At 47.9% G+C, this 19,590-nt stretch overlaps 1 protein-coding gene across 3 annotated transcripts in view; it reads right to left on the minus strand.

Annotated features, from left to right (window-relative positions):
* The window catches only part of CSMD2 (CUB and Sushi multiple domains 2), a 268,199-nt gene that overhangs the window by 85,997 nt on the left and 162,612 nt on the right, over window positions 1-19,590 (minus strand). For all 3 annotated transcript variants that reach the window (XM_061449789.1, XM_061449788.1, XM_061449790.1), the window contains 11 exons: window positions 19,002-19,328; window positions 16,640-16,834; window positions 14,372-14,510; window positions 13,532-13,719; window positions 12,960-13,148; window positions 12,628-12,744; window positions 7,892-8,107; window positions 5,537-5,725; window positions 2,841-3,010; window positions 1,276-1,432; window positions 700-891 (listed from right to left, as the gene is read on the minus strand). In XM_061449789.1, coding sequence (XP_061305773.1) covers window positions 700-891; window positions 1,276-1,432; window positions 2,841-3,010; window positions 5,537-5,725; window positions 7,892-8,107; window positions 12,628-12,744; window positions 12,960-13,148; window positions 13,532-13,719; window positions 14,372-14,510; window positions 16,640-16,834; window positions 19,002-19,328 — 2,079 coding nt within the window. The remainder of the gene's footprint in view (window positions 1-699; window positions 892-1,275; window positions 1,433-2,840; window positions 3,011-5,536; window positions 5,726-7,891; window positions 8,108-12,627; window positions 12,745-12,959; window positions 13,149-13,531; window positions 13,720-14,371; window positions 14,511-16,639; window positions 16,835-19,001; window positions 19,329-19,590) is intronic.

A 19,590-nucleotide genomic window follows, 5' to 3' on the forward strand; every position in this document is an offset into this window, starting at 1 on the left:
GCCAATGTCTGAGCACATCAATCACAGCCATGAAAGCAGCCTCCTGCTTGTTGAGATCTCTCGGAGGACTAAGTCTGTAAGAACTTCTCCATGTCCTGGATACAGCGGCTAATCATGAAGCTGTCGAGTAACAATCAACAGCAATTCATTCAGACAGAAAAAAGTTAGCACCCGAATTTTCCAAGCAAGAAGAGGTTCTTCTGGAGAGCTACAGGTAAGAGGGGACTCAGGACGTAGCTAAGAAAAGACAGAGGGAATTAAAGCGTCTCAGAATCTGGGATCAGACATCATGTAGCTCTCAAATAAACACGACTCTGAACTGTCAAAAGCCTGGACACACGTTGGTGTCTGCCATTATCAGCAAGTGGTGCCACTTCGTTGAACACATTCAAGTGAGAGGACAAGGACTGGCAAAGCAGCAGTCTCCTTGCAGAAACCTTGTCAAACGTGCTTGGAGCACAGTGTTCCACGTTCAGGCTGCTTGCAGAAGTTTTTCAGAGATCATAGCATCACTGCTCTCAACCTGAAGGTGCCTTACCTAGCACCCTTATCAGTCTTTATTAATGTAGAGGGGTGGAACCAATACCAGAGTTAAAGTCATATGTATTAGCAAAGGAGGAAGAAAGGGTGCTCAGCTCAGCATGATGCCCACAAGGGAGTACTTGTAAGAGGTTGTTTTCAAAGCAGGAGTTGTCTCACCTACACAGGTTGGCAGGGGTTGATCCCAAGCTCTCCGCTCCCCAGTCAGGCAGACCAGCACCCTGCTGCCTCGCAGGGTGTAGCCAGGGTCACAGCTGAAGGATACGGAGCTGCCAGCAAAGTGTCCCTCGTCATGTACCTTGTATCCGAACTGTGGGATGCCAGGGTCCTCACATTTAATGAGTTCAAAACCTGGAGTGGGAGAAACAGCATCTGTTTTAATCTGATACTTAACAGCCAGGAGACATTAACACGGATCAGACCATAATTTTCTTCTCAAAATCATTTGCTGAAGAGAAAAAACACCATATTGAACATCAATATTTTTTTAATTACTATTTGAATGAGATCCCACAAATCTGGTATCTCAGCTTGGATCCAAAGTTTCTGCATCCCCACCGCCTCATTCACAACTGAAAAGGCTTGCCAACATTATCATCTCTCCCACTCCAACTCCACTTGAGACTACAAGATCTTTCTGGGAAGGACTCTCCCCTGGTCATGCAACTGCAGCACAAAAATACAACACGGTACCTCAGACCCCCATCTCACAAGCATAAGGGCCTTAGCACTTACTGGAAAACTGCAGCTCAAAGCCTTTACTCGTGTTCTCAGCGTTGGTGATGAACTCAAGCCACATGCTGCTGGAAGTGCTGTTGATGCTGGTGCTGAGCATTTCGGAGCGGCTGAAGGAGCCCAGCAGGCGAGCAGAGCTATTGTTGCCATCGTAGACCTGGCAGGAACAAGAAACAGAGTCTGGCAAACATCTTTCATTTGCTACTTCAGGGACCAAATCATCCCTATGCAAATGGGGACAGGTCCTTTGAAGGCAGGGAAACTATCCCAACTAGTGATGAGAGTGGTGCCACTCAGCTGAGGAGCAGGATTCACACCCTGGAGGATCCACATCCTTCTCTTTACACCTGAGCTTACACTGCACCCAGGGCTGTGTTTTCTGAACCAAGCTCTTTCCAAAGCACAGCTACTGGGAAAACCATTTTCTCCCTACACTGACTCACAGATGTGCCTTGACCCTGCTATTATTTAAGAAAACACATTTTTTTATCCCTTTCTTTTAGATAGCATGATTCTCTCTGAGGATAAAGAGCAACTTCTCACTAGTGGAGATTGATAGCTCCTTTCCTCAGGAGCAGATGAGAAGTTGATGACAAACCTGTTGAGAGAACATCATTTCCTCCACAACGAGTATGTTCTCTGCATTGGCTGGAAATCTCTCTCTCCTTCCAGTCATTTATGAGCTGAAAATATGTGGATTACACCCATCTTGCAGTGCAGAAGTATGGCACTTAAATAAGGACAGAGGCGTTCTCTGGGAAGATGGCTTAGCACAGCAGCACACATCTTGTAATATTAATGTCTGCTACAAAACCCATTTCTCTGTGGCTAACAAACAGCCTGGATTTGTCTCCTCCAATACAGAGCCCTGAAACTTGTAAATGCAGATTGATCCGAGTGTGGGAATGCTGCGGAGCTTGTCTGGAATTCTGCATTTAAATCAACCCTTTTTTGGGGACAAATCAGCCTTGATTCTTAAAAACACAAAAATAATGCTAAGCACCTCACACCTCCCCATGTGTTAACAGCTCCTCTGTACAACTACGCAGACAAGAGCTGAAGTTTAGCTACAAACTAAACTGGCATTCCAACAAATGTGCAGATCTCAGGGAAGACACCACAGCAGAAGGTGCAGTGATAAAGCAGAGACATCTGCATTTTAATGGACAGAGGGTTTGTTTATGCATCCATCTGCAGACTGAAGCCCCAAATAAGCAGCTAGGCTGAAGTGCACAGGACACTCACTGCTGCTTCAGTACCAGAGACTGCTGCTGCTGGTGATGTTCAGAGGTGCTGATTCCCTAAAATTACACAGTATGTTTTGAAGCACAAACTAATGCACAGCGGTGACACCCTGCTCAGCGTCCCTCGGCTGCAAGATACGTTTCACACCTTTTGCCTCTCGCTCTAACCTTAGAGAGGATGCACACAGGCTGGTTTAGCCCAGCTGCCCTGCCTGAAGTTCAGCCGGCTCCACGGCACCTTGCTGCTGTGTTCAAACCTGCTGTGCCAATCACAGGACGATGCAGCAAGCCATGCTTCACTGCTTGAGACACAAGAATTACCTTGAGGACATCTCCTGCCTCCAGTTCAAAAGTCCTGGCTTTCAGCTGGATCCCCTTTCCTGGCTGGGTCTGGATGGAGTAGATGCACTCATGGTTGTTGTTATAGTTTAGTGGATAGTTGGGGGACAGCAGAACACCTTGGGTTCCAGTTACAGATGAACCACATTCAGCTATATAAAGACAAAAAAACACATTTTAATTATCCCATTGTACTCCAGCCATACAGCACATGCAGGTGATTCCAACATCAGCCACAGATGCTCTCTCCTTCCTATACCCATCTGCTACCATATCCACGGGCTCTATTTCCAAGCGCAGTCAGCAAACGAAACAGGGCTTAACAGCATTTCCATCATCGTTAAACCTCGGGTGCCTTATGAGAGAGATTAATGCCCTCTCCTTATGCAGACAGGGAAACTGAGTCACAGGAAGCTGATGTGCTCAAATGATTCTAGAAAGAAGGAAATAAGGAAGGAAAGAGTCCTCTCCCTGTTGTTATTCATCCACCACGATCTGCTGTCTGTCCCTGTTCCATCACATTCTTCTAAGTAAGACTTCTCTCCTCCTTCACCAGATCTGCTTCCTTTTCTACTCTATGTAGTGTGAACAGCATTTGATTTTAAGCCAAATTTGAAGTTAGAAGATTTGTGAGACTCTGAACTTGGCAGAAGGAGCCTTTTTAGAGAAGGAAGGGAATGGCAGCTTTGGAGGTTCAACCTGGCTTGGGATGTCAGCAAATCGCAGTTCAATGCTTCCAGAAAACAGCAACAACCATCCCTCACCTTTGCATTTTATGTTTTAATGGCAAGCTTTTAAGACCACAATCTCTCCCGCGTAGGACCATGCCACTGTGAGTGTACGAGGACTGCTACAGGCACGTCCTCTCTCCATGAAGCAGCGAGCAGACACTCAAGCAGCAGCACTGCTGCTGTCAGTGACAGCGCTGAGCTCATGGCACAGTGTGAGGATGAACTCCTACCTGCTGCTAGCCCAGGGTGGAAGCAAAAGTCTGCAGTGCTTCCACACAGCTTGAAGGCTTGCTTGCAAAATGGCATCCAAAGGACATTCTCCTGTTGCCAGCAGTGCTGCCTGGTCCCAGTGCCCGACTACAGCTGGTTCACTGTATCCGCAGTCCCTCAACATGTGTAAACCTGCCGTGCCACCACCGTGTGCTCAGGGTTTTTCGCTACTCCCTGATTAGCTCCCGCATGAGCAACCACACACCACTGTTTTCTTGGCCTATTTACCCTGGAAGATTTCCAGCTGTAAAACACCAGCTTCCTGTTCCTTCGAGTCCGGGTGTTTCGCATGCACGGCTGGGGAGAACCACGCCAACCTGCCCTGGAAACAGCTTTCCTGATTAGCAAGCTCTGCCTCATCTCCATGAGCCCTTCACAGCATACCGTTGCTGGAGCTGAGGGAAACCATCACTGTGCAGCTGTCTGCATGGACTCTGCCACCTCTGCTGGTCCTCCAATAACACACTGGAGTTAAGTGAGGATTACGCCGGGGTTAAGTAAGGAAGCAGCAGATACACCAAGAGGAGGTACTTCGGAAGCAACTTTCTCCTCGTCTCTTGCCATGTACGAAAAGCAGGGATGATGCTGGAGACCTCACCACTTGGGATCTGAGGAAGCAGTTGGTGGGGAGCATCCCTACCCTGGAGAGAGGGGTCAGCCAAAGGAACAAGCTACCCGTATTCTTTCCAGACCCATTTCTAGAACAGGAATTGAATACAAAGCGTCTGGTCCGTCTGGCAGAAACAAAGCACCTGTGATCTTAAGGGGTACATCTCCAGTACCATTATATATCCAGGGTGAGTACACAGATCTAAGTGTGCAGCAGGGACGTTGTGGCCAAAGCTGTCACTCTGCCACCAGAGCTCTATGCAAACCAGAACTGAATTCGACCCACCATTATACCATCAATGTACTACCTCAAACCAGCTGCAGGAGGGGACTGGGAGGTGAAGCCACTGTGTCCACTTAATGATGATGTCTGAGGATCAAATTTAAAGCTTTGTTAGGATTCTTTCTGATGTCTATTCCCCTGATTAGCTTTCTCTGCAACCTGATTATCATTCAGGCCCTGAAGAGGCTGCTTGTCACAGCAGGATGATGCAGCCCTGTGACCTACGCATTATGCAGTGCTGGGAAATGAATCCGGACGGAGAAAGCAGAGCAGCTCTTGCTGGAATGTTCTATTTGCAATGGCCCTCAAAGGTCACTACCACAGATCAGGAAAACCTACCCAGCAGGCTTTGCCAGAGCGAAACCAGGTAAGAGATCTGGTCTGCCTCATTTGAGTGAATCCCTCATGGCTCTGGGCAGCAGCAGAGCACTGAGCAGCTTCCTGCTCACTGAACTGCACAAGAAAAAAGCATGGTCACGATTCATCCCCTCATGCAGTCACTGGGGCTGCAGAGGCATCGGGTGTCCCCTGAGGAGTGACCCAACCTGCTACGTGCTTGGTGGCCTGCAGCTCAAGAGAGAACCACAGCCTTTCTGCCTGTCCCTGCCATCCCACACACACCTGCAGGGCTGAAACCTCATTCCAGCTCCCTCTCCCCCACCTCTGCACCAACCACCCTGAGAGCTGTAAGACCCCATCCTGGGGAACGCCTCCCACCCCTGCCCACCAAAACCAGCCAGCACAGCGTAACCAACCAAGCAAAATGAAAGCACATGACCACCTACCAACACACCTTGGCAGAGGCGAACTCCACACACGCCGTCTCCCCCCGAGGCAGGTGATGCGGGATGCGCCCTCCAGCCGGTACCCAGGGAAGCAGGAGAAGGAGAGGACATCCCCCACACCGAACTGCAGGCCCTTCCTGATGCTGTAGGCGGGGACCTCCGGCTCGTCACAGGGCTCCAAATCATATTCTACAGGGGATAAAGGGACATTCGTGGAATGGGAGGGTGAACCTCACACTCTGCTCTCCCTGGTGATGGCACCCCAGTCCCTGAACATGAGGATGAGGAGGAAGCTCAAAGTTTGGATCTTGCTGCAGTGAAGCTCTCCAAAGGAAGCGTCCTAAGGACGTGCATCCTGTTTCAGCCACGAAGACCAACTTGGGTTTCACTCTCAACATGCAACCCGCAGGACATCACCAGGATAACCACAGAATCATCGACCCAACTACGCTGGAAAAGACCTTCACGATCAAGTCCAACTGTTACCCCAAGACTGCCAAGCCACTGGCGTTCTGGGTGATAGTCAAATACATGCCTCCGACCACAAAACATTTGATGGAAAGCTCTTTGAGGGCTGTTTTTTGAGAAACAACAGACCTGCAAAGTGCAAGAATGCACACATATATCTGAAGAAAGCTAAAACGTAACTGATTCCCATTTTCATTTTCCAAGATAGGAAAGAAGTCTCCAAATACAGGCACTTACACAGACATACAGTATATATTATGTGTATAGTAGTTACAGTACATGCAGTTAGAGGCAACCTTTTTAAAGGCAAAAAGCCTTTTCCATGCATCAAAATGAACTGGAAACTTTCTGACTAGTTTCCATAGAATATGGAAAACATATACCAGTATATACTAACATATATACCAGCTTCCATGCGAATCCCTAACTTGAGAGGCCAGAACTAAAGCACTGGAAGCCAGTTCTCAGGGCAGCAGGTTTGATCTGCATCTATGGCAACAGAGCTCTGTCTGTCAAAGGCAGTGAGCATCTCAGCACCGAGCTCCACAACAAAATTGGCCATTTCTCTTCCACACCAGCACTCTGAATCTGCAGCTGGTCCCCTCCAGATTAAAAGGGATGCCGAGATACAGGGAAGAACTGCCCCAGTGCAAAAAGCTTCTGCCCATTAAGTGATTGCTTTACAGAACAGCTCATCGGGGCACTCGAGCAGTGCAGGTTTCTGCAGTGTGTGCACAGACAAACACTTCAGCAGTCATCTGCTGGACTTTGGGTTAAAGGACACCTTGTGTGCTTCAAGCAGAGATTACCACATGAAGCAGTTATTTACTGGTGTGATGTCTGCTCTGCATAGGCAAAAGTGCCTTTCCCTGGGCCTCTCTCCAAGAGCACCACGCACACGCTGCTCTTCACTGACAACTTCTGAGGATACAGGACTTCATGTGAAGAAACCAGCGTTTTGTGTAATCGGTCAACGGCAGCATCAGGAGTGGCTTGGCTCAGGAAGCACAGGGCTGAATGGGCTTACTGGAGGCTCTCGGGGCAGAGGCCAGATCTTCAACAGCACAGCAGGGTGAGGAGGCTTGTGAAGCCAGCAGAATCCTGCCTCCCTCAACGCCCTGCCCTGTGCACCAAGAGGTCTGCTCTCATCTGCCATTACAGCAGGTCGGTTAGAGCCCAGCAAGAGGAAACGCTGCTCCCAGCTCCCCAGCAATGCCAACGGGCTCCTGGAAACCTGCCCCAGGCCGCAGGAGGCATGTGTGACATCTAGGACAGGCTGAAGCCAGCGGCAGAGGCTGGGTCAGTGGATGAGCTCCAAGTGGAGCAATGAACCAAAGGAAAAAGAGAGACCAGACGGACAATGGGAGTAACCAGCCCTGCCTTGCTCCTTATCCAAGAAGTCCAGATTGCTCAGCACTGCCTTCCAAAAGATCCCATCTGTCCCAGCTTCCCATGTTAGAAATGCTGTACTTACTGCAATGATTTTCCTCTGATAAACAGGGAAGGAAAGCATCAGGAGGGAAGAGGGACAGCACACCCCAAGAAACATGAGCTGACACTCAGTCCGTAACAGAGCAGAGAAGATGCCCGGGAGAGGAGAGAGAAAGCAACAAACATGTCTGTAGTGGGATTTAATTCCAGTGGGTTCAATCCAGTCATCTACTGGGGCTCAAGGCAAAACTGCTACATCTGGTGACACGGGGACTGCAAGGAGACTACTTTTGGGGTCATACTGTGGCTTCATGCTAGAATAATTTACTGGGGTAACAAGAGGAGTGAGTGTCAGTGACCCAAATCCATGTAACTGCATCAACAGAGAAACACTCCCAAGATCTGCAGGAGAGCGGGAAGGGAAACAATGAAGTCTTTGCCCACCCCTGTCCTTACCTGAGAAGGTGATGTTGAAACCCTCATAGGACATGGAGAAGTCGGAGATGAAGCGAATCTGAGCAGAGAAGTTTCCAAAGAGCCCTGCACTGAAGGGGGCAGGGAGCCGAGAGCCCGTCAGCTGCTTCAGGGGCTGAGCAAAGCTGGTATTTTCAGTGATGAGGAGGTAGTCGTGGCCGTTCTCCAAGTGAAAGGTATGGAAGGTGAAGAACACACCTGCAAGGGAGGAGAAAGAGGTGTGGTTGTGTGGCACCCCTCTGGCCCAGAGCCAAAGCCCCTCTCCTCTCCCTGAGAGGACACCAGCATCAATTCCCTATTTCCCAGCAGCAGCAGCCCAATCAAGGAGGAAAAGCACACTGAAAATCACGGACGTGTTCATGCTAGAAAGGAAACAGATGAGAAAAGGAAAACGAGAATCTGAGAAGCAAAGTGAACCCTACACCTCTGTGCCCATTATAGGCAAAAATAAACCCCACAACATGCCCAGCTACAGAAAAAGCAGGCAAACAGTGGGTAACTATTTTGTTTCTGCTTCCAAATTCAATTTCAGCTTTTTGAAACATTCTGGTGAGAAGACTGTGACCTTGCAGCATTTGCAAATGAACAAGGAAGGAGTAATGGATTACTTAAAGCATCCTTCACACCTACAGACACAAACCAGTGAGTACTTCAGGCCTGTGCAGAGGCCTCCAGCTAGGTGATTTTTCATGCTGGAATTCAAATGCAATTAGAAACACTTATTCTCTGGAAAATAAATTCCATCTTTGGAAAAAAAAAATGGCAGCGGCAGCTTTCAGAGAGCAGAGCAAGGCAGGATCTTGTACCAAAACCCCTGTCACATCACCGTCACACAAAGTTAACAAGCTAAAGCAATGCCTAGCAATAAAAAAGCCTCTTTGCATTTACATGGCTTCTTTCATCCGAGGATCTTAGCACGCTGAGCACCACGGGGCAGGCTCTGAGCCCCTGCTCGGGCTGAATGGGGCTTTGCTCTCCTCACACCACCACTAAACCCAAGAGGGCTATCTGCAGAGACACAGGCTCCCCCATGCAAGCCCAAGAGCTGTGATCTGGTCTTCACCAGTCACAGCCAGAGCCCTTCCTCCTCACACAGATCAGGAGTGCCCAGTGGCATGACCAAGTTATCTCAGTTAAGCCAGTGATTAACGACATGGAGCCTGCCAGGCTGCTGAGACCCAAGGGCTGTCTTGCTCTGCATCCCACCCCTGCCAAATTACAGCATCAGCTGCTTCCCAAGCGAGCACGGGCAACCTGTACATAAGGATCAGAGGAATAATCTCCTCCTTGCTCCCCATTAATTTCTGGAGATCAGGATGTGACCAACCTAGAGACTGATTAAAGCTCTGGAGCATGAGATTTAATACCCATCCCAACAGGTTTTGTCAGCATCAAATTATAACTCTGAATATTCCATTTATGCCTATGCCTATCCAATTTCTTTCTGAAGGTTTATTGGTCACATGCAAGCAGTTTCCTTTCAATAAATGAAGGTCAGAGGGGCTGGTAACCAATACAAAGCCTTTCCCACAGAAATCACTGGATTGGGAAGGAGCAGAGCACACAGGGCATCTCCACAGCCTTCTTTTCTCTTCATCTTTACCCCTGCACAGCAACTCCTTGCACTTTGCTCATCTACAGTGTCCCAGGCAGAAGTATTTGTGTGCCCCACTACTGAGTGATGACTGAAAGGGGTCTCGACTTTGACAATTCCTTCCTTATACCCAGGTAAATATCATATGGAGCCTGGCAAAGACGTTTTAGTTCCACTGTTCCCCATAAAACTCTGTAAAGGTAGGAAACGTGGAATGGTTTCCAAATGTTTGTTACTCTCACCAGCAGTACAGTCAATCAGAAATAGTACGACCTGTTTTGGCCTGAAAACCTGGGTGAGATGCAGTGAATACAAAATGCTTTCAGTTTTCCCTGCTTATCAACTGACATCCTTGGTTTTACAAACCCCAGCCTAAGGAACAGGAATCGCTCCACCAAAATCAACGCACCGACATAGGAACGCAAGCGTAATTCAGTCCTCAGGACCAGGAGGACAGCCCCGTGATTCCAGGTCTTTTAGAACAACTCCTGTCACAGGGCAGGAGGCCTCTCCAGCAGCAGAGCCAGTTAATGGCTGTGCAACTGTAGCCATAAGGGCTAATTACAAACTCATTTTAAAGGATTTGTGACTCCGATTAAACCTTTGCTCTGCTCTGAAATTTACTGTGGCACAAAACGTCTCTGCAAATGCAGGCTTGGTTTTGGTTTCTCCCCCCCTCCTTCTGTAAAAGAAAACAGCAAAACAAATTATAGGGAAAATAAATCACTTTGAAGTTCTCAGATTAAAACTAACAGCCTCTTTTTAAACGTTTAAATACCTTTAAAATTAAGCTGCTTTTAAACTCAATTTGTACAGCTCTTGAGTCCATAAAGTAAATCAGTGTCTGCAGTCATATAAAAATAACTATTATAACAACAGCTTGTTTAAATTAGGGGACTCGTGCACTGGCCATGTGCGAGATGTTCATAAAGATCTGGGAGTGAATAACTTGAGTCCAGGTTTTATGGTGCAGTTCACCCCTGCTCAGCCACTGGCTCGGCAGGGAATAGCTGGCTGGACTGGGAAGCACAAGCTCTGAGCTCTGTTCTGGCTTTGGGGAGCTGAAAGCCTTCCCGTGCCTGGGGCAGCAGCAGCGCTGCAATTCCAAGCAGTGTGGCATGAGCAACGTGGGTGTGGGAAACCAGAACAAGAGAAATGAGGTACAATGGCAAACACTTCAGTAAATATAACACCAAACGTCCCCAGTGATCACGATACGCCCCATGGTCTCCAAGAACAGGGACCTGAAAGGCAAAGCACAGAGAGAAGGCTCTGCACTGATGATGCAGGTAACTGGGAATGGTGCTCAGCTCCCCTTTTTCTGAAGCCTGTTCTGCTCTCCAAGGACTGCATTAATTCCATTTCAGTGGTGCTGGCTCAGGATCACACTGTTCTACTGCTCTTTACTGAGGAAAGAGAAGGAACGTTGCAGGAATGCAGAAGAGAGCTGGGAGAAGCTTGTTGCAATGCATTACACAGCAGTTAACAGTGACAGCCGGGAAAGGAGCTCATTAAGGAAAGCAGGATATTGTTGCAAGAGAAGGGATGCGGACGTGCACATGTGGATGTGTACGCATGCTCTCACCAGCACAGCCCAGCAGTTAAACACATTTCAACATCTCCCACCAAACAGTGGAGAAAAGGGCATCTTTGGTTTTCATCTCCTTTCACTGCACTGGAAAATAAGCACGGGGTTTTCCTAACATGAAGTCTGTTGCGTGCCAGATTATTGTAACTGTGCAGCAACGTCCATCCAACCTCTCCTCCCGCCCTAACCTCTAACTGGATTTGGAGATTTCCTGCATCCAAGCAGGGTGAAGCTTTCCTAGCCCAGAAAGCTCCACAGGCACAAGGGTGATCCTGCCAGGGATTCCTCTATTCCAAACAATGTCTTTTCTCAGAATCTTATCCTCCCCTTTCCAGCACAACCTTGCAGGTAACGAGCAGCTGAAACTCTTGTCAGAGGCCCCTCTACGTTCTCCACCAGCTGGATTCACAGAGCACCTCAAGGTCTGATCTTCCAATATTCACTACCCGCAGCTAAGGCCAGAATTCCTAGAAAAAGCTGCCAGGCTTCCGCCTGCTAAAGCTCGGATCAGCTTTTCAGAGAGCTCAGCATCGGCTTCCCCCAGTGTGACAAACATGGTCCAGCTGAAGATGGTGACATCCAGACATCAATTCTCTGGCTCATGCAGAACTGCACCACACTGAGGAAGGGGTGTTTCCTGTACTACTGAATTAGCTACACCAGGAGCTTTTACAGGACAGGGGACAAAAGGCCCCTAGATTTATGCACACATACCCCTGCTAATACCCCTGAAATACCCCATACCCCTGAAAATACTCCGTGTTTTATCAAGCCTCGCTTAGCTTGGTCAGGAGACTTTCTTTTGCTGTTGTCATAAAAGCACACAGGCCATCAGACCTGCACTTTCTCATATGAAAGAGTGTCAGTTTGCTGTCTTATGCTTAGCTTAGCTACAGGATAATGCAGTGCCTCATCAGAGAGCTGAATCTGAGGCAGAGTGGATTAATGAGGAGTGGTGGATTGCTGCTACTCAACAGAATACTTTTCACAGCATGTGATAGCTCCCTTAATGCACTGTGCTGTTCATTGACAAGTTTATTTGCTGTAATACAAATGGTATTTGCAAAATTGGCTCATGATAGCTCCCGTCGTGCTGATATCCGGTACAACGAGACAGTGGCATAACAGCCATAAAGCTCCATAAAGGGTTTATACCCTTTGTGCTTAGCCTAGGCAGATACTGACTGGATCAGGAGAAATTACCCCCTGCCCTTGTACATAAAACTTGCTCTCTAATCCTCAATGATCATTTTCTTGACATTTTCCTGCATGATAAAAGACTGGCCTGAGCTGCACAGGAGATTGGACTAAATAGATCAGCACTTGGCCTCTATGCTGGCAATGCTCCTCACTAGTGGGGAATTGAGAGCTGCAGAACTAGGACAGAGCTGGAGAAAGAGAGCAAGAGCACGTCCCATGATGGTACCCACCATTACTGAGAGACAAACTCCTGGTTTACACAGGGAGCACTTGCCTCCCACCGACCATCATCCTCCAGCCCATCTCTAAAACCACTCCACGCTAAAGGGGTCTCACCTTTTCCATGGGATGTTTCTATTGTCCACGTGCAGTTCAAGTTATTTGGATAAAAATCAGGGAAGCCTGGGGATAGGATGGTACCACTGGAACCACGAATGTAACCTCCACACAGAGCTGCAGACAAAAATAATAACGAAAGAATTAAGCAGTTCCAACTCCATCATCAGCTGGAAGAACCTCAGCTCTTGCGAATGGCAGAACAAAGCCCACCCATCAAAATCAAACACAGGCCAGAGGTCGAAGGGCACCGTGAGCTGTACAGCTGCTGCGTAGCTTCCGCAGATGAAGCGTTTGCCACCTCCTGCAGATGTTACCCCCGAGCTCCTCACCCTCGCAGCTGGGCAGTGGCCGGCTCCACTGGAAGTTGGGCTCGCACTCCAGCGCTTCGCTGTCGCTCAGCGTGTAGCCGGAATCGCAGCTGAACGTCACCAGGGCTCCCACGTAGAAATCATTCCCGTGGCGCTGGCCGTTGACCGGGATCCCTGGATCCAAGCAGTGGTCCGACTGGAGCTTCACAGCTGCGGCAAACAAACCCACTCGTGTCAGAGCGCCCGGCGGCTGCAGAGCTGCGAGGTGCTGGGATTAAACTGGGGGAAGTTCAACTCCTCCTATGAGCTCACAGTCCTCCTGGTTAGCCCCAAAGGAAGAGGATGAAATGGATGGAGGAACTCAAAGCTGCCTCCTAAAATCGGTAATAGTCCATAGATGCTAAAATAAACAGGCAAACTCTAAGCAAGTAAGTCAGGAAGCACAACCGCTCCTTCCCTTGCAGCAGCTTCACGCTCTCCAGTCACTGCAGCAGTGCTAACTGCCTGGCAAAGGGGAAAAGGGAGTCCAGTGGCTCTGACTGAGAGCACTGTGTGCTGGTGAACATGGAATTACATGAGTAACTTCCACTTACTTTCATATCGGATCTGAAAGCCTATGTCAGAGTGGCTTTTGTCAGTGGTGAAGAGGAGGTAGAGGTAGTTGCTGGTGCTGATGAGGAACTGGGGCACCTGAGTCCCATCATAGACACCTATCAACGGCGAAGAATAGGACCGGCCATCTCGCACTTCCAGGGTGTCGTAATTCACTTCTGTCTTAAACCTGAAAGGGACACAAGAACAGTTCTGTGAAAAACCAGCATCACTAACTTTTCTTCACTGCAGTTCTGAATGTGCCCTAGTGACTGGAAGGCAGCGCATGCCATGGGGTGAAACATGGTTCTGTTTCTATGGTCTCACCTTCAGCTGAGGGAGCATCCTACCGAGAACACGCCATTCCCTTCCTACCCATTTCAGCTTCTGATCCTTTGCCTGCTTCATGTGCTGACACCAAACAGCCTTTGCAGTAACAAATGTCTTCTGCTAAATGCACAATCACCTCCCAGGCACAGAGACCCAGCTTCAAGACAGCTCAGCCCTCCTCAAACACGAGATCCAGGGCAAGTCAAGAGACTCGGCACCCAGGATCCTCACTGCTGCTGCATGCTGAACCCGTGGGAGCTCAGCCTCCACAAACATGTCCCATGCAGGAGTTAGTCAAAACAAGAAGGGAAAAAAGCCCCACCATTTCCCACCTTTTCTTCAGGAATGTGAGCTGAATCCTAACCTCTTTCAGGAGGTAATCAACAAAAGGAAAGAGAAAGAGAGAACGTGGCTGCCGAACACAGCGCTGAGCGCTTCGGTCCCTTCTCCTCTGCTGGAGCCAGGGAAAACAAGCCCAGAGAGGAACCCGTTGAGAAGCCCGAGGTGAGTACCTGTCAAACGTGATCTTGATGGGGTAGCCCGGCTGGGCCTCTATGACCCACGCGCAGCTCAGCGAGTCCTTGTAGAAGCCAGGCCAGCCCGGGGAGAGGATGGTTCCGCTGGGTGACGTTAAGTGGCCCCCGCAGGGTGCTGAGGACAAGGACATGACAGGATTCAGGCATGATCAGGAGCACTCCTCCCCCGGGCAGTCTGCCCTGCCATGCAATAGCTTTCATGCACTACTGTTTCTCATGTGTTATCAAAAGTCAGCTCCAGATGATCAACCTGCTCTAATGGAAGGTGTCACTGCCCGAGGCAGGGGGTTGGAAGCGGGTGAGCTTTAAGGTCCCTTCTGACCCAAACCATCCCATGATTCTATGAAATAACATCACTAGCTGGTAGGAAATTGCCTTTTCAGCTTAAACTGAAGCTATAGCAGCCTGCTGCTGTATCTGTGGGAGTCAGCAGCCTGACCTTGTGCAGTGGCTCTAAGGAGACAGGGTATAACAATAATTATTAGACATAAAACCAGAGAAAACTGCAAGGTCAGTTTGCATTTCAGCAGCTGCAGGTGCCAGAAAATCTTTTGTATTTGTGGTAATTGAGTCATGTCTTTTCTACCACGAGGGACATCACAAGACTGTGGCATTTATTCCGCACTGTGGTCCCCTGTGCCATCAGCAGAAGCTGAAGGCACATCATCATCTCTTCTGGAAAAAGCACACTGGATCTGATGGACCAGAGGTACAAAATCCTATCACCCTCAATAACTGCAACATATTGTCCTCTAAAGAAACCAAATGGGATGGAAAAATGTGTCTGCTCCTGTTCCGTGTCCCCCACCCCAGCACTCTGCAGGATTCAACACCCTGGTGTTTCTTTATGTCCAAGTCCCTGGCGCTGCTCACACGGGCCTTGTGTGGCTCTATAAACCTCCTCCTTCTTTAAAAAGCTAATTAAAATGTTCAGTTAACCGAGTGCACAGTGAAGGGTGAGCCAGAGAAATCACCACTGTGATCACAGAGAAAAAGCACAAGTTAATGGCACAAGGCTATCAAAGCTTCCCCAGATAAAAGTTCATTAGAATTGTATTATTTAATGTATTTTTCCTTCCTATACTTACAAATACATAAACTTCAAGGCTTATGCAAGCAACGGCAACCCTGACTCAAACCTGCAGACATTTTAGTGCCTGCTGATTGCCAAAGAAAAATTATACAAGATTATAAAAAAGTTCAGCATCTTTTATGTGAAAGTTATTGAACACAACTGACACCTTCTTCTTTCAATCTGAAAGACAATGGGGCTGATTGTGCAATTTCTGCTGCTCATCCACTCAACAATGCAGGACCAAATTATTTCTCAGTTTTACAGTACTATTTCTCAATAGCACGGTACTTGTTATTCAAATTACTGCAAATACCAGAGCAGGGCATCACTGCCCTGGGAATAGAGGGCAGAGGAAGACTTTTCACTGCTTTTTTTTTTCATTTTTCCATAGTAGAAGCCTTAAAGGACTAGGAAAAAGCTGTGAAATCTGGATTAAAGCCTTTCATCCAAGCCACATTTCTGGGTTAGCTATTGTAGCTGCTGTAGCAAAGACATGTAAATGCAGAACTTGTGGCTCTCGACTGTCAGAGTCCATCAGACCGGACTGATACTGAGGAAGACATGCTGAAGGTACGTGCATGTTCACTTCTCACAGTCGAGACCTGTGCCTTTTGCTTCTTTCATTATATAAATATTATACATTTCATTATATAAATATTATACATTTTACATGCACCAAAAATCAGGACAGGAAAATGTCACTGGGTATCTTTCCATTTTCCTATTCCCTTCATGACAAGAATAGCAGGGAAGCTTTGAGTCACCAGTAAACCAAAGCCTTTTATTATTGTTATTAGCAAAATGCCTGTTGCAACAAGAACTGAGCTAATAAAAATAATCCCCATCATTATTTCACAGAAAACTGAGTTCAGTGCTCAGTGGCTGCTGGGCTGGCTCTGCCTCCTCAGCAACCTCTTCTGTGCCGACAACACCTTCCAGAGCTGCGTGAAATCCTGGCCATAACTGACAAGCTGAAGGTTAGAACTAAGTCCAGGAGTCCTTCAGCTCTCAACAAGAGCCTCTGCCTATATGATGGCAGCACTGTGCACCCTCCCTATGGGTTATCTGACTGGGACCTTGACAGAACTGTTATGCCTTTTCCCCAAAACACCAGGGATCATTCTCCCTCCAGGTTGCACATACAGACTAGTAGGAAAGATAAGAGTCACCTTCACATCTGAGCACTGCGTTGTTCCAGACCACGTTTCCTTCCTTCAAGATGCAGGTGATGGTTTCTGAGCCGTGGGTCCTAATGAAACCCTCATCACACAGGAAGGACACTGAGCTGCCAAGCTGGAGGCTGTCACCAAATCGCTTTCCATTCACAGGCACACCAGGGTCAGGGCATTCGTTGTGCCTAAATGCTAAGAGGGAAAGAAAGAGAACAGTGAGTTTCTGCCTCTGTCCAATGCAAAAGTATGCTGGACCACACACTTAGCAATTAAGCAATACTTTCTATGTAGGCAACAGTACTTGTTCTTGCCCCTTGACACTGGGACAGACTCAAAGGGAAGACCAAACAACATGGACTTGAATTTGACCCAGCAAAGCCACTGTGTTTTGTGCGGGCAAGTCAGTCTGTGCCAGATACACATCACCACCTCTTCTCTAAGACACCCAGGTGCGTGTTCTCTCCGTTCAACTTTTCATTAGGTTGAAGTCACTTAGATTTTTTCTGTCCCCTGTCTCCATTGCAAGTGCTCATTTGCACCCCGACAGAGGAAGGATGAGATTAAAGCCATCTGCGTCTAAGAGGTGCTGGGATACAGCAGCAAGAGGGGCCAGAAAGGAGCCTGCAGAACCAAACTGTTGCCTTAGCCATCTTTCACATATGAAAATACACAAATACTCAAAATAAAGACTTTAAAAACCTCAAAGGCATCTGCACAGAAGGACACCAGTTAACCATTAAGGAGAAAAAATGAAAGCTTTAAGGCCCTGTAGTTAACAGTAAGGGTCCTCTCAGCATACTCTGTGATTGACTGCTGTGTACCTTGCTTGTCATCATTACCAGGATAAAATGAAGGACACACAGCAATTACCTTTCCAGGTGTTGCAAAGCTGCATGTGGACTTGCACAGACACACAGCTCTGTCTAAAGGCCTGCCCTTTTCCAGCAGCTAAAAACTAGGCCAAAAAGTAAGTCTATAGCCTTCACCCCCCATTAAGTGCATAATTATGTACTAGATCTTCACATGCTGGGAGGTGGTCTTCAGAGATGAGCAGCATATTAAAGATTAAAGCCTCCAGATTAATTACACACACACGCTTTTAATATCTTTAATGCACTTGACCAAATTCAGATGAGTTCTGGATTTCTTACAGAGCATCATTACTCTTCTAACAATCTTGTTAGATACACTGCTGAAGGGGAAAACACAGGCTGAAGCTGTTCTTTGTGCTCTGGTATCTGTCCCTTGTAGCAGGATGTTGTCTCCTCTCTCATACCTGAACTGGGATGGCAAAGTATCTGAGAAAGACTCAGCAGTTCCCTTTTGGTATTCAAGCAGTCAGAACACATTAACTGATGCAAACTTAAGAGTCATTTACAACAATAAGAGAATTTGCTTTAAGATTGTCTTCATTCAGGAGGACAGCCACAACTCCCAACATGGGCACGTAGCATATCAGAGACACGTCCTGGAGGGACCAGCAGCGTTCTGGGATGGGCTGTCTCCCCCTCACAGGATCTATAACTCAATCCTGGCTATGTGATACTACCATACACAACCCAATTCATCTGATGAACCTTCTGCCTGCTGTAGTGTGGCAAATGATTTCTTAAGACCTCTGATTTTATTTTTTTGAATAAAGAGGATTTGCAATCATGGCTCCAAGGGCTGTTAATTCAGCTGTGCCACTAAAGGCTATTGTAACAAAGTCATTTATCAGTTCTGCTGAATAGGTTTAATAATGCTCTTTAGAAAATTATAGGACAATATGAGGATAATATTACTATAGCATCCATCTGAGATTTGAAGGCTGGACTTAGGTGAAGTCAAATATCTCTGTGGAAGTTTCAAGGCCTTATATGCTAAGACACTGCTACACGTTTCCCTTTATCCCCAACGTCTTGCATGCTTTTAGGTGTCAGGAAGTGGTGATAGGACTGACTGATGAACGCAAGCATCCGACATCGAATACGCCAAGGTCCCCACAAAGCAGTGTCTCAGCCCAGTGAGCAGAACAGAGGTATGAGAGGAGAGCAGAAAGCCCACGGAATGCAGCAAGCTGTGGGCTGGTGGGAGAACAGAAACCCTGGCTGCTCCAAGGATGGATAATCCAGGGGCAAACTATGGGTTTCACACTGCTGGACAACACTTAAACTTCACAGCCAGGAAGAACCTGAGCAATCAGCTCTAAGATCCACACCAATCCTCAATTACCCAGCTGCAAATCTGAAGTAATCCCTAATTTTGGGATTTCCTCGGGAATTGCAGGAGTTTGAGCGAGATCAAACCCTTGCCTATCAGTCTCCACCGAGAGTTCAGAGCTTGAAATGAAAACCAGGAGGAAGGACGGAGCACTTACTGGTGAAGGTTATGTTGAAGCCTCTCTTCTCCATGGAGTGGTCGGTCTGGAACTCCAGCCTGGCTACGTGACCGCTGCTGGTCAGAGAGGAGGGGATCTGGTTTCCTGAGAAGGTGCCCAGCACCGGGGACTCGGCAGTGCCACCATCCTTCACAGCCAGGAAATCAAACTGGGGCTCCACATCAAAGTCATTGAAAGCCAAGTGAATGCGGCTCTCGGGTTTAGCTATAATTAACCAAACACAGTGCAAGCTGCTTCCGTATTCTTCAGGGTAATTTGGTGACAGCACAATCCCAGACGGGGTGGTGAAGTTGAAAAAGCAGGAAACTGCAACAAGAAAGCCGCATCAATCACATAGCACAGCTCCTACAAGCTGCTCTGTCACGTTTCCCCCTCCCCTTATCCCCTGAGCTGGGAGATTCCTGCAAAGTCCCAATTGCTTTGCTTCTCAGAGACAAGTAAAGAAAGGAAGGGCTCAGTGCTCCATTCACTGCCTGCGGTCAGTGATTTATCTGCATGGGGAAGACGTGACTTCAAAAGAGCCTCCAGTCCCACTTTGGGTTATTTGCCATTTTCCAGCCTAGCACAG

The sequence above is a fragment of the Pezoporus flaviventris genome, unplaced genomic scaffold, assembly GCF_033815535.1.
Source record: "Pezoporus flaviventris isolate CSIRO_AGI_PZ_B2104156 unplaced genomic scaffold, CSIRO_AGI_Pfla_v1 ptg000008l, whole genome shotgun sequence".
In the NCBI taxonomy this organism is placed as follows: Eukaryota; Metazoa; Chordata; class Aves; order Psittaciformes; family Psittacidae; genus Pezoporus; species Pezoporus flaviventris.